Consider the following 25079-nt stretch of genomic DNA (forward strand, 5'->3'; position numbering starts at 1 on the left):
CCTTATCACTTCTAGCCCAGTAGTTAGAGAACTCACCCAGGATAAGCATTTGAACAGGAATCTCCCACCATCCCAAGAGAATGCTCTGAACACTGACCAATGGGACATTCTGATTGGAGAGGACTCCCTCCCTCTCTCCTGTTGAAGCTGTTCCACGGTGTGCAAATACTTAGTCATTGGGCTAGAAGGAGAGACAGCATGAGAAAGAATTATTCCATAGCCCCAAGTTTAGAGCACCCCCTGTGGGAGACCCAGGATCAAGTCCCCCTTCTCCACTAACTAATTATTTATACCCAAAGGAACAGCTTCAATAGGGGTTATCGAGGGAGCCTGACACCAGAAAATCCCATAGTTCAGGGGATCACAGTGATGCTTAGAACTGGGATTTAGGCCTCTGGGACTTGGGCACCTAAGGACCTTTGTGGATCTGGGCTTTAGCTCCTCAGCATCACTCTGCACCACGGAGCAGGTTGGGGAGATACCAGCTCTAGACTTACTCTCTCTCAAGAAATAAAGAGGAGGTCCTGTCAGACACTGAGGTGGCAGAAAAGGAGGTGCTGAAAGAATCAGATGAAATACAAGGACCAGCTGGCACTTCTGAAGGAACTTAAGTGTAGAGTGGAGTGGCTGGGCTGCTAGCAAAGACATGCAATCTCATTAAAAGAAGCTGTTATACTGGGGGGAAGCAAATTTTGTACCTGTCTTTAATAAAGATGCTCGGAGTGCTCCTAGGAATTATATGCCAAAGAGCCATACTTTTGTATTAGAGGGATTAGCCCAGATGTTTAATAAAATAGAATGATAAATTCACAATAACCAGGACATGTGGAGGAAAAAGCACCACTGAGCTTTCGTAAAGGAAAGTGGTGCCTTTTCGCTGCTAGAGCTATTTCACAGCATCAGCCAACCGGTGGATAAATGAAAAGTAGCTGACCAGTTGCACTTGCAAAGCATTTTGACAAAGACCTTCACAAGAAGCTAATTAAGAAAGTGTAGTCGTCACAAGACAAGAGGTAAAGTTCAGACATTGACCAGAAACTGGCTAAGAGAGAGAAAACAAGGAGTAGGAAGAAATGGTCAGTTTTCAATATGCAGAGAAGTTAACAGTGTCCCACTATTTAGGGCTGGTGTTTACTGCATTTAACAGAGCTGGTAGGGAGTTCTCAGTCCATCTTTTCTTGACAGAAAATACCTTTTCCACAGAACTGAACTTTTCCAGGGGATCTTCGTTTAGGACAGAAAGAGAGGTTAAGATAGTAGAATTTCTGGTGAGATGGAAATTCTGATTTTTGACCAGCTCTAGAGTTACATGGGATATGGAGAAGGAGAGACCACTCTAGAGCGAATATCGGAGATATAATTATTGAGATGAGTCTGGACTAAAGTACATTGAGAAACTTCAAAAAGGACCTACCAAAGGCGGACAAATGGGCAGCATGATGTGAATTAAATTCAGTGGAGGCAAGTGCAGGATAACACACACTGGAAGGAATCATTTGAGCTACTCATCTTCATTGCTGGGATCTAACTTAACAACAACAACAAAAATTTTAAAGCCAAGAAGAGAGACCTGGGCATCTCTCTGGGCAGAGCTCAGTGAAAAGCTCTGTCCTTTATTTAAAAAAAAAAAAAAAAAAAAGGAGGGAGGGTGGATAGGAAACCATGAATATATTTTAGGGCTGTCGATTAATCGCAGTTAACTAACACAATTAGCTCAAAAAAATTTATCCTGATTTAAAAAATTGTGATTAATCGTAGTTTTAATCACACTGTTAAACAGAATACCAATTGAAATTTATGAATTTTTGCATGTTTCTACATTTTCAAATACATTGATTTCAATTACAACACCATACAAAGTGTACAGTGCTGACTTTATATTATTTTTATTACAAATATTTGCACTAGTATTTTTTAATTCACCTCATGCAAGTACTGTAGTACAATCTCTTTATTGCAAGAGTGCTACTTACAAATGTAGATTTTTTTGTTACATAACTGCACTCAAAAACAAAGCAATGCAAAACTTTAGAGCCTACATGTCCACTCAGTCCTACTTCTTGTTCAGCCAACTGCTCAAACAAGTTTATTTACATTTACAGGAAATAATGCTGCCCATTTCTCATTTACAATGTCACCTGAAAGTGTGAAGAGACATTCACATGGCACTTTTGTAGCATTGCAAGGTGTTTACATGCCAGATACGCTAAACATTCATATGCCCCTTCATGCTTCGGCCACCGTTCCAGAGGACATGCTTCCATGATGATGCTTGTTTTTTAAAAAAAAAAAAAAAAAGCAATCATTAAATTTGTGACTGAACTTCCTGGGGGAGAATTGTAGGTCTCCTACTCTGTTTTACCAGCATTCTGCCATATATTTCATGTTCTAGCAGTCTTGATTGATGACCCAGCATATGGTCATTTTAAAAACACTTTCACTACAGATTTGTTTCTTTACATTAGTTCTTCTCCCTGTCCTCCCTCCCCAGGGAATAGATTAAAGCAACACAGCCTCCTGAGAATGCTGCAGGCTGTTTACTCTCATAGAATCATTTCCTTATCCCACCCCACCCCGCCTTTGGCCCAGGCTGGGACGTGATGTGAACTCTGCAGATGCGCCTCGGAACTCAGACTGCACAATCCAAGGACAGCAGCCATGCGTGAGGTACATCCGATGAAGTGAGCTGTAGCTCATGAAAGCTTATGCCTTAGTCTCTAAGGTACCACAAGTACTCCTGTTCTTTTTAGGGAAAGGACAGGCATGTTAATGGGACTTGTGTTGCTGGACTTTTCTTTCTTTCTTTCCTTTGTACATTTATGAACCCTGTTTGTGCTGTTTCCCCAAAATAATGCTGCATTGTTTCCCTCCTTTTATTAAAAGATTTTTTGCTACACCCAGACTCTCTGCTTGTGAGAGGGGAAGTATTGCCTCTTAGAGGCACCCAGGTGGGTAGTGTGTAATTGTCCCAGGTCACTGGGTGGGGGCTTGAGCCAGTTTTGCACTGTGTTATTGGAACGGAACCCCTAGATATTGAACCCAGCCCTTGTTGCTGCAACCCTGATGGGCAGAAGGGTTATGTTAATTTATAAGGGCGGGGTGGAGGTCACAGTCAGAGGCTTGCTGTGTGAAAGGGGTCACCAACACAAAAAGTTTGAAAACCACTGAGCACTTGCCTTTGAAGTGTGTTTGTTTAAAGGTGCAAACAGCCAAATTCTGAGGTCATTTTTATTTAACTGTGCAGAGACTGATGCCTAGCTTACAAAATGGGCCATTGTGCTCCAAGCAGGCAGCTACAATTTGTGGACTAAGGCAGGACGCACCTGCAATACCAGGCTTGGCTCTGCAGAGGGTGCTACAGAGCAGCCCCACCTGTGACAGGTGTCATTTCTGAAGAACGCTTTTTTCCTTTATAAAAACAGAGATCAATGTCAGAAGCCCAACTCTCATAAGCAACAACAAATCAGGGTGTAGACTCCAGTTCTTAAGAGCAGCCCACCTGTAAAAAAAAAAAAAAAAAAAAAAAAGAGCACCTTCATCCCATGCCCGGAGCAGCCCTATAATAATTGATCTATCTACACAGAAGCAAAACCCTGCGGTAATGAATCTGTGGGCTTATCACTCAAGATGCCCACAATAAATGACGTTGTATGTTGAACAAAATATTCATGAGCAACCCTACAACGATAAGCAGCCAAACCCTTGTTCTTGTTGGGTTAATCAAAAAACCTTGTGAGTGCAATGAATGAAAACAGATTTCAGTTTCTAGGTAAAATTTTTTGCTTTTTAGGAATTCTCTCTTACCCTGTCGAGGTTCATCAGTGGCCGTTGGCCACTGGGGCGGAAAGACTGGGAACTCCAGATTTTCTACCCAAAATTTCAAAAGCACATAAGTGATTCCGCAGCCTAAGTTCCATTTTCAAAATGGATCCAGGCACTTACAGTCTGGATTCAGGAAGGGACGTAGGGGTGACTACACTGAGCATAACAAATCACTGGGACTGACAAAGCCAGAGTTCAGCGCTCAGGCTCCCTGTAAGATGCATGGAGGGCGCCTCGGAATAAGATTCACAAAAGCCAGCGTGTTAGGCAACTCCCCACCTGAGCTAGGCAATACCAGATACCAAGGAGAGGGCTGTGTCCTAAGCCCACGCCTCTCGTGGAGTCTGTTGCCTAAATTAGGGCTGAAGGGAGGCACTCCACCCCACCTTCTTTGGTTTCTCAGTTGCAACCCCTCTTGGGATTAGGCAGAATGCTATGCCATAATGTGGCCAATTAAATAGTTGAGGCCCTATCTTTTAAGAAGAAATTCAGGGTCCTGACTGATCAGTCTCCATTAGCATGATTATATAAAACAAAGGGCTCCCATTCAAAACTACGATGGAGCATGACTCTCCAAGAATATGATATGGAGATTGTACATCTAAAGGGGAAAGAAAATATGGTGGCATAGAGCCCTGTCCAGGACAGGGCTCTGATCTGTTGCCTCCAGGTCAGCCAATGGCTAACCCTCCAGCATTTTTGTAAGGCGGTGGGGGGGAAGGTGTGACCCTAACAGCACCCCAATGCAAGAGGCTCACTGGCATCTGGCAGTAATTTTCAACTGGCCTGACCAGTTTGGTGTACCCCCATTCATTAATGTCAAACTGTATCTGATGTCAAGTATCAGAGTAGCCGCTGTGTTAGTCTGTATCCACAAAAACAACAAGGAGTCCGGTGGCACCCTAAAGACTCACAAATGTATTTGGGCATAAGCTTTCTACCCATGAAAGCTTATGCCCAAATAAATTTGAGCATCTTTAAGGTGCCACCAGACTCCTCGTTTTTGTATCTGATGTGTGTCATGTAACATATAATTGGAAAATTAACACCCTAATCATTAATATTTTTGTATGGTATATGTATGGTAAGTGCCAAAGGGATCACACAGATCTGAAGGAAATGTGGAACTAAAATGTGTTTACCAGACACATTTACAAAGCCCGGACTCTTCTCCTCACGCTCCTCGTGTGGCTGGGCTCCAGTTGCAGCACGTGCCCTGTTGCGAACTGCAGTCTGTCTGTCACCCCATCACCGACACGCAGGAGTTTGAGGTGTGTGTATCCCCATCTCTGAGTGCTGGGAATGAGGCTGCACCCCGATCCCCCTCATTGCATCCCTCCCCGTCCCATCCTGCCCCCAACACCTACCCATCCCAGCCCTGTACCCCTTACAGTGCTCTCCCACTCATCCTCTTCATCTCCCAGAGCCATCCCCACCATGTCTCTCATCCCCCACAGCCCTGCACCCCATTATGTCCCTATATACTCATGCCCCCCACATCCTCATGTACCTGTAGCCTTCTGCCTCCCTCTGCATCCCCATCCACCCAACATACCCCCTCCTCTCTCCTTCACAGCCTCCTCTCACTCCCACCCTGCTCTCATCCTTGGCCTCTTTCCCTCCCCATCCTCTCTCCTCCACCACCACCCCTTTTCCCCTCCAGCCCACCCTCCTCCCTTCCTGGCTGGGTGATTTAGACAGCCCCTGGGAAAGTGTCTCTCTGTAGGCAAGTTTGTGCGTATGTGTTTAAGAGACTGTCTCTTGGTGTGTGTATTGCCATGCGTGTGTGTAGCTGCATGAATACAATGTGCAACTTAACTCTGTCTTTTATTCCTTTTGCTGGCTTTCAGACACAAAAATTGATGACAGAGAGTGAGTGTGTGTGCATTCATTTTATAACAAGTTTTTAAAAGAGAGGGGAACTCTAAAAGAAATGTACTATTTCTTAAAAAGTGAAAGTTGGTGACTAGTAATTGCAGAAGAGCCAATGTATCATACATTTCTCCCCGCCTTTGTCTAGCTACATTGTGAACTCTTTGCTGCACTTTTTTTTTTTAAAAAAAATGAGTATGTCCAGCAGCTACCACCCTGGATCTCTGATCTTAGTTGGGGTCTCTAGGCACTAAACAACTGTAATATTAAATAATGTGGCAGTATATGCATTAGTGCATTCTAGATGTGTACACATGAATACACATGTGCATCTGCATGCAGGTGTGGGAGTCAGTTTCTACAGATTTATTTATATAGGTATCTGGACAGGTGTGCATTTCTGTGGTTGTGCTCTGTGGATTTGTATTTGGGCTTCAGGAATGGGCCTTTAATGGACCCGTAGCAGCTGTGATAATGTGTGGTCCTAATTCCACACACAGAACCATAGAACTGGAAAGGACCTCGAGAGGTCATCTAGTCCAGTCCCCTGCACTCAGGGCAGGACTAAGTATTATCTAGGCCAGCGTTTCCCAAACTTTTTTGGCCATGGAACACCTGGTATATATTTACGGAACACTTATATTTTGTAGTCATTTGGTTTTCAAATAAAAAAATTGTTTTATAAAATAAAAATCGAGCATAAATAACGCAAAGCAAAAATACAAATTTAAAATAACTTGAACTAAATTTCTAACTGGAAAGCGCGTATAAAGTAGCAAAAATCAAGTGCAAGACCCCCCTTTTTTTTTTTTTTAATTACGATTCTTTCACGGAACACCTATTCACATCGTGCGGAACACCAGTAGTCCACGGAACAGTTTGGGAAATGCTGATCTAGACCAGTGGTTCCCAAACTTTAACAGCCCATGAACCCCTTTCACTAAATTGTGAAATCTTGCGAACACCTTCCTAAAAATAAATAAATAAGAATATTTCCAGGGATTTAAGTTTAAATTTCCTCAGTGCGATGGATGTGCTTGCTTTGCTCTACATAGCTCTTGGAAGTCCAGAACCACCGGAGAAAGAAAGTCTCAGGTCCGGTTCAGCATCAAGTCTGTTTCTGTATTTGGTTTTCAGATGTGCATATGAGGAAAATGTTGAAAATGGTAACAAAATTGCAGCAGCTTTTTCTGCCAGAAGGGGGTACTCATTTCTTAAACTTGGCCAAAAGTTGATCAATGACAGATTTCTGAAACTCCTTTTCAGTTCATAATCACAGGAGATCTCAATGAATTTCTCTTTTTCCTCAGTGCTCAATATCTGTGTTGAGAAGGTGGTATCATTGAAAGGGTTGCGAAGCCAATCATGCTTGCCTGACGTAGCTGGAAAGTATTCCCTGAAAGTTGTGCAAAGTCCTTGTAGGTGTGCAATTATATTGGTTTTAGTGCACTGATCCAACTGAAGTTGATGTTCTGCCAGGAAGTCATGAAGATTACTGAAACACTCAGTTTGATTGTTTTCCAAACATCTTTCCCAGAACTGCAACTTCTTTATCATGGATTCAGCTTGCTCTTGCACATTGAAAAAACTGTTGGATTGAGGACTTGAAGAGAGAAATTTAGGTCATTAATCCTTGAAAAAATATCTGCTAAATAAGTTAGGCTCTGGAGCCAGACATTTTCCATACAGCTGGCAAGGTGGAAAGGGTGGCTTTTGAGAAAAAAAAAACAAAACAAAAACAAAAACAAAACTAGGATTTTGGTTCCAAGCTCAAACAAGCACACAAGGATTTTGCACTGTGAGAGCCATCTAACTTCAGTATGGGTCAACAGACAACTGTGTATACTACCCATTTCTTCACAAAGTACGTGAAATATTCTGGAATTTGTTGGCCGTGATTTTATGAAATTCACCATTTTCACTGCATTGTTCAGCACTTTCTTCAGTCCCTCAAGCATGCGTTTTGGTGCGAGAGCTTTTCTATGGATGCTGCAATGAGTCCAAGAGACTTTTGATGCAACCTTTTTTGTTCGAGCTACAAATCCAGTATACTTCCCCGTCACTGCAAATGCCTAGGCAAGGAGACCAATCTATTTCCTTTTCTTGAAAAGCTGCATTAGTCAGATTGAAGATTTCTCCAGTCGTACGTTCTTCCAATGGTCGGCAAAACAACAAGTCTTCTTCAACCAGACCTTCATTCACATAACGTACAAACAGTACCAAAATAGCTAGATTAGCTACATCAGTTGATTCATCCAACTGTATAGCATAATACGGACTATTTTTCACTCATGTACAATTGTGATCTCTACATTATTTGACAGGTCATTAATTCTTTGTGACAATGTATTATTGGACAAAGGTACCATGTCAATCCTTTTTGCAGCCTTTTCTCTGAGCGTGCAACGTCTTTTATACATGGACCGATCAAGCTTTCTGCTATGGTGTGAGCTTCTGATGCTTTTGCTACAAGTGCATTTTCATTATCAGCGTTTGCTTTGGATAGAACACTGGCAATGTCACTTTTCCTCTAGCTAATTTTCACTTGAAAAAAATCAACAGGCTTGTCGAGTTGTGCAGGGTGCCTAGTTTCTAAATGGCACTGAAGCAGAGAAGGTTTGAGGCTGCTGTTTGCTAGATCACCACCACAAATCTCACACAGTGGTACTGAACGTTCTTGATCACCAATGCACGTAAAGCCACATTTTATATAATCGTCGTCATATTTCTTTTCTTTGTAAGTGACTTTCCAGGACCATCTTGATCATTAGACTTCAATTTCCCACAGTGTGGACTTGAGGAAACACTAGCTGATTCTTGCGTCTTGACACTTTCCGTTTTCAGCCACTTATCCATTGAACTTGTGCACAAAAGTTCTAATAAAAACAGAGAGAGATTGCTAACAACCAACAAACTAGAAAATGAGAAGATTCACTCAACTCTCACTGAAGCAAAACAGCACTCCAGAGAGAATGACAATTACTAAGGCACCTTAACACTGCTACACTGGCTACAACGTGCTCCCGGCTGGTTTTGCTTGCAAACAGCTTTTCTTCCACCATGAGGTCTGTCCCCACGAGGGTGCCCTCCAAGGAGGAGATTAGCTTGGACCACCCCCCATGTACAGCGTGGCTCCGGCTCACTCTACCCTCGATGCCAACTTCTCCTGTCTGACAAGGACAGGGGTCCGAGCTGCCACCTGCGCACCTGGGGTCTCAGCTGCCCCCCTGCCCATCACAGGGCTCAGGCTGCGGGCTCCGCACCCCATGGGGCTCCTGCTGCTGGACCCCATTGACCACCCCAGTCAACTGAGCTCCACTGAGCTCGGGTTGCAAGTCCCACTGACCCTGGCCCCGCTCTCCCTGGGGCTTGGGTTGCCAGCCCCACATGGAGCACTGGGATTCAGGCTGATGGCTCCCCTGCTGACGGGGGCAGGGCTTGGACTGCCCAGCCCCACGCGGAGCATTGGGGTTCAGGCTGCCAGCCCCACGCGGAGCACTGGGGTTCAGGCTGATGGGGGCAGGGCTCGGCTGCCAGCCCAAACTGCCCTGCCCCGCTCTCCCTGGGGCTCAGGCTGTCTGCCCTGCAACCAGGTCCCACTACTGCCTCCAATGCCCAGGGTCCTCTGGCCACTATTACTGAAATTTTTCTGGCGCACCCCCTGTAATGTTCTGCAAACCCCCAGGGGTTCGCAAGCCCCAGTTTGGGAACCACTGATCTTGACCATCCCTGACAGGTGTTTGTCCAACCTGCTCTTAAAAATCCCCAATGATGGAGATTCCACAACCTCCCTAGGCAATTTATTCCAGTGCTTAATGACCGTGACAGTTAGGAAGTTTTTCCTAATGTCCAACCTAAACCACCCTTGTTGAAATTTAAGCCAATTGCTTCTTGTCCTATCCTTGGAGGTTAAGGAGAACAATTTTTCTCCCTCCTCCTTGTAACAACCTTTTATGTACTTGAAAACTGTTATGTCCCCTCTCAGTCTTCCCTTCTCCAGACTAAAACAAATAGATGTTTTTCAATCTTCCCTCATTGCTCATGTTTTCTAGACCTTTCATCATTTTCGTCGCTCTTTGGACTTTCTCCAGTTTGTCCACATCTTTCCTGTAATGTGGTGCCCAGAACTGGACACAATACTCCAGTTGAGGCATAATCAGCGCGGAGTAGAGCAGAAGAATTACTTCTTGTGTCTTGCTTACAACACTCCTGCTAATACATCCCACAATGATGTTTGCTTTTTTCGCAACAGCCTTACACTATTGACTCATACTTAGCTTGTGATCCACTATGATCCCCAGATCCCTTTCCGCAGTACTCCTTCCTAGGGAGTCATTTCCCATTTTGTAAGTGTACAACTGATTGTTCCTTCCTAAGTGGAGTCCTTTGCATTTGTCCTTATTGCAAATAGGATGAAATTCTTCAGACCATTTCTCCAGATCATTTTGAATTTTAACCCTATCCTCCAAAGCACTTGCAACCCCTCCCAGCTTTGTATCATCCGCAAACTTTATAAGTATACTCTCTATGCCATTATCTAAATCATTGATGAAGATATTGAACAGAACCAGACCCAGAACTGATCCCTGTGGGACCCCACTTGATACGCCCTTCCAGCATGACTGTGAACCACTAATAACTACTCTCTGGGAACGGTTTTCCAACCAGTTTTGCACCCACCTTATAGTAGCTCCATCTAGGTTGTATTTCCCTAGTTTGTTTATGAAATTACAATAAGTTTAGTGAACAAAAAACATGGAGCTGGTTACAAAAAGTGGGAAGAGGGGAGGGAAAGAAACATGAAAACCTTTGTGGAATTTCATTTTTGGTTAACCTTTTTCACTATTTTGCTACCAGCTCTAGTTTCCTATAACAAATAAAACCTGAACTTAGCAGAATACATCTGTCAAAACAATAAATATGCACAAGCAACAGAGGAAGGGGGGGATGGAGTGATTGGGGGGGGGCCTCAGGGAAGGGGCAGGGCAGTGGACAGAGCAAGGGTGTATGGTTTTCTGGAATTAGAAAGTTGGCAACTAGAATGGGTTGTCATGGCAGGAGGGCCTTGCCTGCACACACACAAATGTGCCACATGATACCATAACAGGCTCCTCCAAATCTGTGAGTCGCAAGAGCCAATGTGCCAGAGCGGGGGACAGGCCCAGACCCACAGGACAGGAGCCGCCTTTGCGGGGTGAGTATGGGGTGGCCAGACTTGCTCTCCAACCCATTGGGACCTTAATAGCACTTAACATTAAGCACCCCAAAGAATATTTTCACCCTCTGCCTGTGGCTCTCAAGATTTCTGAACAGGTGTCTGCCTTTAACTTCAACACATTAGCACATTTTCATAACATGATAACAGCAGCATCCTGCCCATCACTCAGGCCTGTAACCTTGGCATTGTTCTTGACTCAGACACCTCTAGGTCCTCACATCCAGGCTATGTCTAAACCTTGCAGATTCCTTCTGCATCTTATTGCTAAGATGCAGCCTTCCCTGTCCATCCACACAGCTAAAACTCTTGTCCAAGCTCTCATCAACTCATGGCTCAATTACTGCAACCTTCTTTTCTCAGGCCAGATTACGTGTATCAAGGCCAAACTCAGACCCATTCAGAATGCTGCTGCAAAGATCAGGTTCCCCTCAGAGCCCCCTAGGTCTCCAGGCATAACAAGGAAACTCCTTACAATTTAAAGTCGCAACATATAACATTAAATAGAGTTTTCAAATATACCCCAAAACTCTTTACAGTGTTGCCCTTCCTAGCATGAAGGATCTTGTTACCGTTGTACCTAAGCTCCTACACAATGTTGAATCTATTTATCCTCACAACAGCAATGTAATGTAAGACAGGGCTATTTCCCCATTTTAAAGATGCATACGGTGGCCTGGAGAGAACAAGCCACTTATCCAAAGTGTCCCAGATCCACAAGATCTGTGCAACACCCCAGCTTTTCAACAGTCTCTTGGAGGAACTTCATGTGCCAGATCCCAAAGCGGTCCCACTCTTCCTTCAGAGGAGGCAGTGGCGGCTGTGTGGCCTACTAGGCTGAGCTACTGAGCTCCAGCACTCCAGTTTCACACCTTGAGCTCTGCTCAGCAAGTCCAACGGAGGCAGACTCCTGGTAGAGACCTGTACATTCTTCACGGACTGATGTACCCCAGCAAGTATTTGCAGTGACACCCAAGCAGAGTTTTCAAAATAGATTGGGATTTATTAGTCAACTGGAACACAGCATTACAAGCCCTTAGGTTAGCGCAGAGAAATAAAGGTTTAAGCATAGTCCTTTCTAGTCAAGCCAGAGCAATTCACCAGCTAAGCTGTAGTAATCTCCATTTTCAGGATCTCTTCCAACCCTAATCTTCTATGAAAGGAGGTCATCTAGTCCAATCCCCTGCTCAAAGCAGGACCAACACCAACTAAATCATCCCAGCCAGGGCTTTGTCAAGCCAGACCTTAAAAACCTCCAAGGATGGAGATTCTACCACCTCCCTAGGTAACCCATTCCAGTGCTTCACCATCCTCCTAGTGAAATAGTGTTTCCTAATATCCAACCTAGACCTCCCCCACTGCAACTTGAGACCACTGCTCCTTGTCCTGTCATCTGCCACCACTGAGAACAGCCTAGATCCATCCTCTTTGGAACCCCCTTTCAGGTAGTTGAAGGCTCCTATCAAATCCCACCTCACAGTTTTCTCCTGCGGACTAAATAACCCCAATTCCCTCAGCCTCTCCTCATAAGTCATGTGCCCCAGCCCGCTAATCATTTTCACTGCCCTCCACTGGACTCTCTCTGATTTGTCCACATCCTTTCTGTAGTGGGGGGATTAAAACTGGACACAATACTCCAGGCGTGGCCTCACCAATACCAAATAGAGGGGAATAATCACTTCCCTCAATCTGCTGACAATGCAGCCCAATATGCCTTTGGCCTTCTTGGCAACAAGGGCACACTGCTGATTCATATCCAGCTTCTCATCCACTGTAATTTCCTGATCCTTTCTGACTTCCTTGGTCAGTTCCAAACTTCCAGGTAAGAGCTGCGAGCTTCTTTCGCAGCCTAAAGCCTAAACTTAACCCTCTGTCCCAATCCTTTGTTTTCAAACTGGTGTCTCTGCTGAGCTTTGCTGCTGAGTGTGGATTCACGAGTCATAGGAGCTTGCATTGTCTCTCTGGACCCCAGTTGGTCTGGGTCAGTTTCAACCAGTTCATTAATGACTCTGCTGCTCTGGGTGGAATGAACAAAGTGAGACACACACATGCGCCTTTGTCTCTTACAATCTTCTCCCCCCACCACCACCACAGGGTAGCAATGCACAGTATAAAGGAGAAACTGAGGCACACATAGGCCACAAATATACTACAAAAAAATTCCCCACTTCACCACACAAGGCCCACTCAGGGTTTGTGGCAGAGAACTGAACCCTAGTCTTCCCAGAAACGGGCTAGTTCCCTAACCACTAGAGCATGCTTCCTCTTCAACAGCTGTGATATTCCCTTTACTTAGCATAGGTAATACGGAGCCACCAATTACTGGCAATGGCATCTCTAAAGCTTTTAATGGTGACCATTTTATTTTTCTGAATTGCATTAACCTCAATCAGAGAGCAGAAATATATTTATAAGGATACACTCAGATCTTTGCCAGTTCGTTGAGACACAAACCAGTATAGCCCTCAGTTAAATAAAACATTGATTGTATACAATCACATTAATTTTATACCTGTTGGCCACAAGCCACTTTCCCAGCATGTCGTATCATCTACACCCATGGTTGCATTTTAATCAGCTTAAGAAAATTTGTTGTTTGAGTCAAAATTGCTGCAATGTCAGCAGTGGGCAGAGACGCACAGGACAAGTTTAGGCAAACTGTGTAATCTCCCGAACACTTCTTTGATTAATATGGGATGCCCCATAATACTTTGTGATTAATATAGAGTGCCCTGTAATTTGTGAATACTGTATGTTGGTCTGGTTTTCTGTATAAATATTTTGATTTAAGCGCCTCTGTCATAAATATAAAGGGAAGGGTAACAGCCTTCCTGTATCCAGTACTATAAAATCCCTCCTGGCCAGAGACACAAAATCCTTTCACCTGTAAAGGGTTAAGAAGCTCAGGTAACCTGGCTGGCACCTGACCCAAAGGACCCATAAGGGGACAAGATACTTTCAAATCGGGGGGGAAGAAAGGTTTTGGTCTGTCTTTTCTGTGTGTGCTTGCTGGACACAGGTCAAGGAAGCAAGCAATCCAACTCCATTAGAATTAGTAAGTACTAGCAAGGGAATGTGTTAGCTTATTTTTGTTTTGGCTTGTGATTTTCTCTGTGCTGAGAGGAAGGTGTATTCCTGGTTTTCTTTTTGTAACTTTAAAGTTTGGCTCAGAGGGAAATCCTCTGTGTTTTTGAATCTGATTGCCCTGTAAGATTATCTTCCATTCTAATTTGAGAGTGGTGCCTCTTTTACCTTTTTTCTTTATTATAAAATTCTGTTACTTTTAGAATCAGATTGGGGTGTTTTTTTTTTCGTGTCCTAAAAAAAACCCAAGATTGGCCTGTGCTCATCTTGTTTATTCTCAAGCCCCCCCAGGAAAGGGGGTGTAGGGACTTGGGGGAATAATAGGGGGGAGTAGGAACTCCAAGTGGTCCTTTCCCTGAGTTTGTCTAACTTGCTTGGTGGTGGCAGCATTACCTAATCCAAGGTATAAGGGAGAATTTGTGCCTTGGGGAGTTTTTAAACCTAAACTGGTAGAAATAAGCTTAGGGGGTCTTTCATGAGGGTCCCCACATCTGTACCCTAGAGTTCAGAGAGGGAAGGGAACCCTGACTGCCTCTCTCTAGTAGACTGTCTAGGATGGGTCAGGCAGCCAGCCAGCAATGGCTCAAGATGGTCACGTATCAGTCTCCACCAAAGAGTTAAGGAACAAAGCCAGAACTATCAGTAGTGAGGACTCTGGCTTGGTCTTTTCACAGCCTAGGAGACTGATTTAACTGGGGGCGGGGTGGGGGGCAGAGGGACAAAGCCCATGAACACTGGAATAGACAACCTGCAGAACAAAGAACACTTGCAGGGTTTAAAAGCACACTCTCAAGTAATAGGAGGATAACCGGACTGAAAAGCCATTCAGGGGAACCTGGGGGGGGTAAGAACGAAGCAGGATTTGAAGCAGCTAGGCCTGCTAAAGTCACCGTTATGGGATGGTAGGACTTCAGGTCAGATAGACATGTGTGTAGGCTTTTTATAATCCTTTGTCTCGCTGCTGCATAAAATAGGTTTAAGAAAGCTGTTTGGGGCCCATCTCATTGTCACAGGATCCCAAAGGGAGAAATCATGGGTGCTTGAAACCTCATCAGATCTGCAGGATGAAAATGGTAGGTATACACCGCGTAGCCTTACCAAATCTTGGTTTAGAGAAGCGGGGGGAAAATCGTGAACCTCTGCCCTAAGACAGGTAAGTGTAGGAGCCCAAGACCTGAGCATAGGTGCTAGGTGTGCTTCCGCCCCCACAGCTTGAAGGAGTAACAATCCAAATACAGGGTTCCAGAACAAAAAAATGTTCCAGCACCACGGGACCCGAGTGCACTTGGAGAGACCCAAAAGGGGACAGAGGTGCAGCTAGCCCTGTAAGCTTAGGCTTAACCAAAGCCAACAGGGTCAGAAGCTGATATTAACTTGTTATCCACAAACAAAACCAGCCATATACTCACAGCCTCAATAACCTTTATATTAGATGAATGAAAAATAAGATCAAAAGCAATCTTACAAAGAGCACATTGTCTCTCTTTCTCTGCATCATGCTGCATGCATACTGAACACCAAATGGGGCATGGGCTGGCAGGGGGTGGGAGTAGGTTTAAGACCATCTTGGGGATTTTCACTCCCCGAGTGTCTGGAGATTGATTTGATTGCGGAAGTGATGACCCTGACCTTCCAGTGGGAGGGAGAGCCACCCAAACAGTCTCCAGAACTCTGATCTTTCCCCCTCCTCCACACACCGGTTGACACATGGATCAGCTCCCTTAGCTGGGGAGTTCTGCACAGTCAGAGGTGGCAGTAGGGGTAGAGGGATAAGAAACAATCAAGTGAATAATGGAGGCTCTAAAAAGAAGATGTGAGCATCTCCCACCCTCAGGCCCAGGGTAATGAAGGAGACCCTGTCCACAAAAACACAGAAAATAAATGGTACGGAAAGAACTATTTATCTGAGTAGCACGATAAGCGCGGAGTACTCTTTTTACTGGGAGCTGCCTGCTGGGTTAACCTGGCCTACTTTTCATTTCAGAGAACCTTCAGGAATAACTGTGACCACTTCTTGCCCTTCCTTCCATCAGCATGGCTCCCTTGTTTCCTCTTCTAGTAAAATCCACTCAGGCTGGAGTCATGACGATGTGCCTTTTAGCACCACCCCTGTAGGCGGTAGCACATTTACCTATTCTCAGGTTATTGTTGTGGTCCATGGTTGTACATGGCAAGTTCTTATGAAGGGAGAGGGAATCACCTGGGGAAATCATGACTACAATTTCGTTTCTGTTTATCATAATGTTAAAGTTTTGTTCACCAAATGCTGGACTTACTAGTTCTATGTTCTTTTGTCTCCCTTCGGCATGGTGTCAAATTTTTGTACCTTTTTTTCCATTTTCATAATGAATATACATCGATGTAAAGCTCTGAATGTCCTAGCACACCATTCAGAATGCAATTAAAACTCAGCCAGACGGCTTAAAGTTGGCATTGTGTGTGGACCCAAAAATCTTAGGTCAAGTACACTTAAGAAATCCAATACACAACAAAGATGTAACCCTTCTTCCAGATGTTGTCAGCAGTGGCAAGGGCCAGGTTCAATATTAGCAAAACCAGCTCGAGCCTCCACCTGGAAACCTGGGAAAACAAAACACCTCTCCTGGGTGCCCTTACTAAGCAATACTTCTCCATTCACAAGCACCGAGTCCATGTATAACACAGGAAAAACTTATTAAGAGAAGAAAATTTGGGAAAATACAGTAACGATGACTCAGAAGCATGCAAATAATAAGCAAAACTCTCTCCCAGAAGCATCTTGGGCAGTAGTCTTTTGCCTGAGTTTCCCATGGGGAAGTCCAATAGACAAATATCCCTTTAACACACCACTTCCTTCACTGTACCCCACTCACAGTTTGTTGGCATAAGTTTGTTGTCAGAGGTTAGCAAAGTCCCAGAGTCCAGACGTGCATTCAGATAGGTTCACCTCCACCGCCTGGGAGAAGGGAGGCAAGGTTTGCTGCCTGGCTCCTGTGAAGAAATGCCTGTCCCTTGTCTCATTGCTTCAGTTTGTTGCCTCTCATTATACGACCTCTTGCCACTGCTTTACTACTGATAGCAATTGGGCTACTACTTCTTTAGCATCTCATTTTCCTGGTTTACTGTTATCACTAGGAAGAGAGGAAGATTCTTAATTGAATCTATTCAGCTGTGTCTTTAAATTCTGCAGTCCCAGCAAGGATAAGAATGTTCAAATAACACATAAGACCCTTCAACAGAAGCCATACACCCACCCAAAAAAAGAGAAACATTAACATTCCTATCTTCATTTCTCCCCTCCCCCTGGCTTGGCTTTTGGCTCACTACCCAGCTGTTCAAGAATAGGCTATAGGTTATGGTGATCCCCCTTAATCAGGGCATATGAAGTATAATTCTACTGCCCTTTATTCATACAATACAGGGAATAACATTTAATTACCCCTATATCTAAGACTTATGTGAATTTTAACCCAAAACAGCCAAAAATGATCACGATGATACAGTAGGAGTCACTTATGCAAATAAGATCTGCTCATGAGGTCTTTTCCTCTCATTCATCAATAGATGGCCACAGAAAGCTCACTCTCCCCAGTGGCTTACATCTATTGTCACTGAGGTGTATTGACCATAAAATTATCTCCCAATGGAATGGGTGTGATCTCAGATTTTAATAAATGCTTGTAAAGGGATATATACTCCAGGTCATCCTGACAGTTTTGTGTGATAGTTTTAATACATTTTTTTTTCCAAGGAGAATTTCTGCATTCTAAAAAAGTCAAAATTTACCAAGTTCTCTAGCAAAAAATGTAGCTACCTCAGAACAGAGAAGTGCTTGAGGTTCAGGAGTATCTGACTTCCCCTTCTTCTAAATTATAATGATTAGAGTTACCATAATTTCATCTCACGGAGCTAGTGCTCTGGCAATAAGCTTATAGCACCCAAAAATCCCCACAGATGTCATTGATCTACCTTGAACCTGTGCTGCTGAGATTGATGTGGAGGTCTAGGTGGTTTTTGGTTTTTGTTTGTTTTGGGAAGTGGGGGTAGGGGAGAGTTTGCTAGAAGGCACCAGCCCAAAGCAGGTAGATGCTACTTTGCCATTCCATCTCAAACAGCTTGTCACAGCCCTTAACTGGACCCTCATGAAATTTCACATCCCTGATATCAGGTTCAGAATTCCTGCCTAGAAGATGGGTGGTGTGACGGGGCGAGGCCAGACAGCTATAGAAAAGTAGTGGGAGACATATATTAGCCCCAGGCTAAACAAATCCCTGTGACCAGGATAAGTAAATGGCAACTGCTCCAGGTCAATTAAGACACCTGGAGCCAATTAAGATCTTTCCAGAAGGCAGGGAAGATAACTAGGTTGATTGGGACACCTGAAGCCAATTAAGGGCTGGCTGAAACAAGTTAAAAGCCTCCCAGTTAGTTGGGGTGGGGGGGGACTGAAGGAGGGTGGTGTATGGTAAACTGGGTAGTACAAACCAAAACAGGTAGAAGGAAGGCAGTCCTGAAGTAAGGATGAAGGAGATTTTGGGGAAGTGGCCTAGGGAATTGTACATGTCCTGTTTCTAAAAGGTCAGCTAATATAGCTGATGCTATTAGGGTTCCTGAGCTGGAGCCTAGACTCTCTACTGAATTAATCAGTGAGACTGAGAGACAACACAGATGGTGTGAGAGAGAGTTGCTTCTCTTCACCTCCCTTGCTGGCTTATGATGAAAATAACTTAGTAGGCTATGACCCTTCTCTCTAGAGATAGAAAAGGGCTATGTGGAGGGTCACACTGAGCCTGAGGCTAGCAAAATCTGCCAGGAAGTGTGGGACCCAGGGAGACGAGGACAGAGCTTTGTCACAGGGGGTAAACTATTAAAATAACATTTATAAAGAATGAATAGTAACTCTGTTCTATCCCCTATAGTTTCTTGAGGGGACATTTTACCAGTATAGTCTCTATGACTGTGTTATCACAAGCTAAGTAAACTTGATTTGATTTAAAAGTGTATTTTTTCTCTGAGAGGCTATTTCACATCCCAGATGGGAAAGAATTTATCTTGCTTTTGCAATAGGCTGGTGTATATTTATTAGAATTGCATGACTTTCCCTGGCTATGAGAGGTATAGAATAGGGGTGAGCAAACTCTTTGGCCCGAGGGCCACATTGGGGTTGTAAAACTGTAGGGAAGGCTGTGCCTCCCCAAACAGCCTGGCCCTTGCCCCCTTTCCGCCCCCTCCCACTTACTGTCCCCCTCAGAACTCCTAACCCATCCAACCCCTCCCTGCTCCTTGTCCCCTGACTGCCCCCTCCTGGGGCCCCTAACCATGCCCTATCCAACCCCTGGAACTCCCATGCCTATCCAACCTTCCCCTGATTGCCCCCCAGCCTCAGAATGTCTGCCCCATCCAACTGCCCCCTGCTTCCTGTCCCCTGACTGCCCCCTGGGACTCTCTGCCCCTTATCCAACCTCCCCACCCCCTTACCATGCTGCTCAGAGCAGCAGAACTAGAAGCTGTACTGCCTGGCTGGAGCCAGTCATGCTGTCTGTGCAGTGGTGTAACTAGGGGGCTGGGGGGACAGCAGGGGAAGGGCCGGGAGCTCAAGGGTCAGGCAGGCCGATCCCACAGGCCAGATGTGGCCCACGGGCTGTAGTTTGCCCCCTAAGAATCCACCTGCTGTGCTGCCAGGAAAGTCTTCCAGAATCAGTTTATATTTTTCCATTTGCCCTCTATTTTTGAATGACTTGTACCTGGCAAATACACTGTTCTCAGAACCTCTGGGATTAATACAAAGTCCATTATTTCCTATTAAAAATCTGAAAATAAATTATTCAGCATGCCCCATTAACAGTCTGTACGATCTTTCAGGGACCTTCTTGGCACGCTTTGGCTGAATGAGGATTCAGCTTGTATCCACTTTCCCCTCTCCAATTGGAGGGGGCTCTCGCCTGCCTGCTGCAGGAGGACCGGGCCCTGCGGGCTGAGCTGGCACAGCCTGCAGCAGTACCCGGGCCGAGCAGAACGTGCTCTGCCTGCACCAGTGATGGGCAACACCAAGGGACCTCAGCCACACCCCCACCAGTGCTCCTGGGGGGCAGAGGCTGAGGGACCTTGCTTATGGTAAAGAGTCAAGGACATGGAGCTTTGGCTTGATTTGGGGCGGGTGAGGTCAGGGCTTTTTCCCCAGCTCGGTCAGGGAAGGGGTGGGAAAGGAAATGTACGTTATTTACAGTATTATGGTTTATTTGTATGTATATAATTTAAAATGTTCTCGGTGTTAATAGTGGCCCGCGGTGCTTACTGCAACTGCACGGGGGGCCTCAGGGAATAAAATTTGGGAATCCCTGCCCTAGAGAAGCCCCTCAGCCCCTACGGTCTGGCTTCTGCCCTGGCCTTGCATGCAATCCATTCCTTAGCTGAAACAATGGAAGCCGCCACCAATCACTAAACAAAGGGGCATTTAACTGATTCCTCATTCAGCCTGAATGAAAGGCAGCTATCCTGCCTATCCACTTCAGCGAAGTCTGTGACTTCTTATAGATTAAAGACAGGCTGGTTGGAAGCAACCTAACCTGCACGTTAACAATAATAATATCTAGTTCCTATCTAGCACTTTCCACCCACAGATCTCAAAGAGAAAAGGAAAGCGGGGGTGGGGGATATGGGGAAGGAAGAGGCACTATCTGAGCTTCTACCCTCTTCCTTTTCATTTGGGGGCTTCTTCAACAGAAGGTGGCACTCCAGGGGAGCCTCCCCACGAAAAGCCAACTCGGGAGAGCAAGGGAATTGGGTGAAGGGACAGATAATCTGTCACTTCACCACCTCAAACATTCCCTGTGTAACTGCTTGCCCCTGTATCTGTCTAGAACTCCAGCCTCTTCCTCTGGCCCCCTCCCATGCTGCCCGATAACCCTTCTTCCCCCAGTTCACCTAACACTCCTTTGCTCTCCTATAACCCTCTCTTCCCCCAACACTCACCACTGCCTGTAACTTTCCCTCATAGCCTGAGACTTTTTTTCCCTCTGCATCAGTTTTGGCCCTGTTTTTTATTTTATTTTTCTGTGAACAATTGAAAATTCAAGTGGAAACTAATTTTTTTTGTTCATTTTCATAGAAAATTTCCACAGGAAAAATTTAAAATTTCAGACCAGCTCTACTCCTTAAGCCTTGCGGATTATTTACTGGGGCTCTCAGCGCATCACAAAATGTTTCCCAGGTCCTTCACCCCTCACACAATATCTCTAGTATCTCCCATAGTTCCCTGAGCCTCAGAAAACATATCCCAGGGTACATGCTTCACAGAATGTCACCTTTGGCTCCCAGCCTCACAAAATGTAGTCTGGGCTCCCTGTGCCTCAAAGAACTTTGTCCAAGGCTAGCAACCTCTCACAGGAGGTCTCCTGGGGCTAACTATCCCTGACAGATTGTCCCACAGAGCTAATAACTCCCAGAGCTCCCGTCCCCTCAGAAAAACACCTTTAGGGTTCCCTACCCCTCAGAAAACTGCCACCAGAGTAGAGCTCCCCAAATATCCCTTGGACTTCTAATTGCCTGTAGAATGGCCTCCTCAGATTCTAGTTCCTCACAGAACCTTCTGGGTCCCCCACACAAGCAGAGAGCATCACGGGGTGCTCCTGGAAGCCTTCACGGAATTCCTTACACCTTAAACATAAGGTTAATGCCGCACTTCCTGAGGTTAAGCTGATTCCTCAGCCTCTGACCTTGTCCTTTAAACCTAAATGTAACCTCCACCTAATAACCTGTCTCTGACCCTAGACCTAAAACATACTTCCAGGCCTCAAAGCCTAAATCATTATCCCCTAATCCAAAACCACCACAAACTTTGACTAAAACTAGTCCCTCACCCTTAGACCCACACCCTGTCCACCTCTGACCCCATCCACTTAAACCTAAATCCCTGTCATTTAAACTGGAATTGAAGTCTTTGCCCTGTAAACCTAATGCCCTGGCTGCACCCCTAAGCCTAAATTCAAGCCATGCCCACTTAGCCTGAGCCCCAGTAACCCACTTCAAACCATGACCCCTAAACCTTAATCCCCATTCCCTAAACCCAACTCCATCACCCCTAATTCTAAAACTGAACCCCCTCTCTCTAACCCTTAATCCTCTTCACACTAACACTAAACTGACATCAGCTAATCCTGCCTCACCATCCCTTAAAGCTAAATCTATATCCCTATGTTGACTGTCTGCCAGCAGTGAGGAATGTCACACTTGGAACTGTGGAAATCTTCCCGCTTCTTCTACAAGAGGCAAACCTCACACCAAGTACCTTCCACAGGCTTTGGGTAGGGGAGTAGGAGACCTAGTCCTTCCCATGCCCCTTATCCAAGCAGCCCAAGAGGTCACTCAGAACTGGAGCAATTGATCCCAGGGATGCAAGGCAGAGAAAGTCTTCCAGGTGCAGTGCAGTTGCTCGAATTACCCCTAGCATTTGCCGCCTCTTTCAGGATCATGCTCTTCTAAAAACTTGTCCATTAACATTTGCCTATTAAGCTACTAACAATAAAAACCAAAGCAAAAGCACCATGAGGCCTGGTTGAGACTAGCACAGGTTGGCCATTAGAACAACTTTTTATTACAGTTATACTTAAAACAGATATGCAGCCCCCTGTTGCGGTTCAAATACAAGACAGAACAAGGCTTTAAGCAAGCAAGCAGGCTGGTCTGCCGACGGGCTGGTCTCCCTGTCAGCTTTCCACCCTCTCTTTTATTTCTCTCCCTCCTCCTGCGCATTACATACTCCAACAGATAAAAGGAATACACTGGCTTTGTTTAATATTCTTATTTACCAATTTCTATCTACCGCATTCCTTGCTCTTGGGCCTTGAGCCCAGTCCTGGGAGGCTTCCCACGGTTCATGTCATCTGGGCGAGTTTCCAAGGTTCATGCCCTTGAGAGGAGCCGTGTGTGCACTGCTCCTACACAACACTCCGGGTGTGCCCTGAATGTTGCCAAGTGCATGAACCCCATATGAATCCTACAGCCCCCCAAAAAGCAAACTGAAGGTTCCTACCTCAGCTTTCACTGTGCCCCCATGCCTGCCCTCCCCCACACTCCACCTGTGGGCTTGAGACCAGCATGAGCTGCCCCAGAAATGTTTCAGCTGCCTTGCTGTAATGTACATTTATGAACAACATTATTGTGTGTGACTGACTGAGGAGCTGAAGGTCCATTTTCAAAAGTGAAGGTCAATGGGACCTAGGCTCCTAAGTACCTAAATCATTTTAGAAAATGGGGCTTAGGCTTCTATGTGACTTAGTCCCCTTTGTCCCCAAACTCCTCTCTTCTATGGGGAATAATTGTTGGAAACACCATGAGATGAACTGTTCTTACGTTACCTGGCTCTGCTCCCTCAGGGATGATCACACTAATGTTATTGGCATGGACTGAGTTTTCAGGGAGTATGTTTTATTGTTAATAGCCTTAAGAGTCTTATTACGGCAGTGAGAGCACTGGCTACTACCCAAGTTCCTTTCCTTCCACTTAATGCTAGAAGGCAAAAATAGATTTACTAGGACAGAGAGGGAGGGAGGCACTGAGGGACTCATAAATATTCATCTGCCTAGTTTACGAAAGGAAACCTATCTTTGTTCACAACAGCTGGAGATAGGGTATGGATGGATGTGACCCCTCCTGGAGTGTGATTGCAGTGTTTATCCCCAGGGCGATATAGAACAATGAAACATTGTGGAACTCAGCCATGGGGGAAGTGTCCAACAAAGAGTGTCAAAGTTCAAGGATTTTTACAAATGTTCTGTGCTGTGTTGGTGTAGCTATAGTGGTCCCAGAATACAAGAGACACAAGGTGGGTGAGGGAATATCTTGTATTGCCTTCTGTTAGTGAAAGGGACAAGTTTCTGAGTTACACAGAGCTCTTCTTCGGGGCTCTTCTTCTTCAGGCTCTGTGAAGCTCAAGAGCTTGGCTCTTTCACCAACAGCAGCTGGTCCAATAGAAGATATTACCTCACCCACCTTGTCTCTCTTGATTTTAAAAAATGGCAGCCTAATCTGGATGACATTGGACAGGGCTGGAACTTCTGCTGAGCACAGACAGAATCTTGACTGTGAAACAAAATGAAACCTTCTATATCCACAATAAAAAAAGAACAAAGCAAAAGCACCACGAGGCCTGGTTGAGATTAGCACAGATTGCCCCTTAGAACAACCTTTTAGTAAAGTTATACTAAGACATGCAGCTCAAAAAAAAAAAAGAAGCAAACTGAATGTTCCTACCTCAGCTTTCACTTCGCCCACAGGCCTGCCCTCCCCCATGCTCCAGCTTTGGGCTTCAGACCATCATGAGTGCCCCAGAAATGTTTGAGCAGCTTTGCTGTAACGTACATTTATGAACAACATTATGGGTGGGATTTTCAAAAGCGTCTGAGTGACTGAGGGGGCCTAGGACCCATTTTCAAAAGTGAAAGTCAATGAGATCTAGGCTCCTAAGTACCTATATCCCTTTAGAAACTGGGGCTTAGGCTCCTATATCACTTAGCACTTTTTTAAAATGTTACCCAACGGGTATGTCTACACTGCAATAAAATACCTGCAGCACGGTTGGGGCTGGCCCAGATCAGCTGACTTGGGCTCACGGGGCTCTGGCTGCCCGGCTAAAACTTGCAGTGTAGGCTTTTAGGCTTGGTCTGGAGCCTGGGCTCTGAAACCCTGTGAGGAGGGACAGTCTCAGAGGGGTTCCAGGCCAAATGCAAACTGCAATTTTTCGCCCTGCAGCCTGAATCCCAAGCCCCAGCTGACTCAGGCTCTGAGACTTGGTGTCATGGGTTTTTTATTGCAGCGTAGACATACCCTGAATGACTTAGAAGCACACATGCCATTGACTTTTAATGGAACTTGTATTCCTAAGTCACTCAGGTCCACATTGTTAAAGGGATTTAGACACCTATCTCCCAGGCACCTACATACCTGTAAGAATCAGGCCAACAAGACACCATGCCCCTCCTGCAGAAGCCCTTCCGCATGACCTTTGTATAGGATTGCAGAATGGGGATGCTCATTATCTGGACAACAGAAACCTGCTCAGAAGGATATTCCTATGTCAGCCCTAATTATCTGGAAACAAAGAAGTGCA

At 45.2% G+C, this 25079-nt stretch overlaps 1 protein-coding gene across 2 annotated transcripts in view; it reads right to left on the minus strand.

Moving 5' to 3' along the window:
- LOC311532212 (ficolin-2-like) overlaps nt 1–16922 on the minus strand; it is a 53657-nt gene extending 36735 nt beyond the window's left edge. The window contains exon 1 of one of the 2 annotated variants that reach the window (XM_084650488.1): nt 16846–16922. Coding sequence is in view for 1 of the 2 variants with exons in the window: in XM_084650487.1 (XP_084506613.1) it covers nt 2139–2264 (126 nt within the window). In the remaining variant the exon portion in view is untranslated. Of the gene's footprint in view, nt 1–2138; nt 2272–16845 lie in introns of those variants that run through there. The other variant, XM_084650487.1, reaches the window with a different exon arrangement.
- Between the last annotated feature and the right edge of the window lie 8157 nt (nt 16923–25079).

This window comes from Lepidochelys olivacea (assembly GCF_965140295.1).
Source record: "Lepidochelys olivacea isolate rLepOli2 genome assembly, chromosome: 16".
NCBI lineage: Eukaryota > Metazoa > Chordata > Testudines > Cheloniidae > Lepidochelys > Lepidochelys olivacea.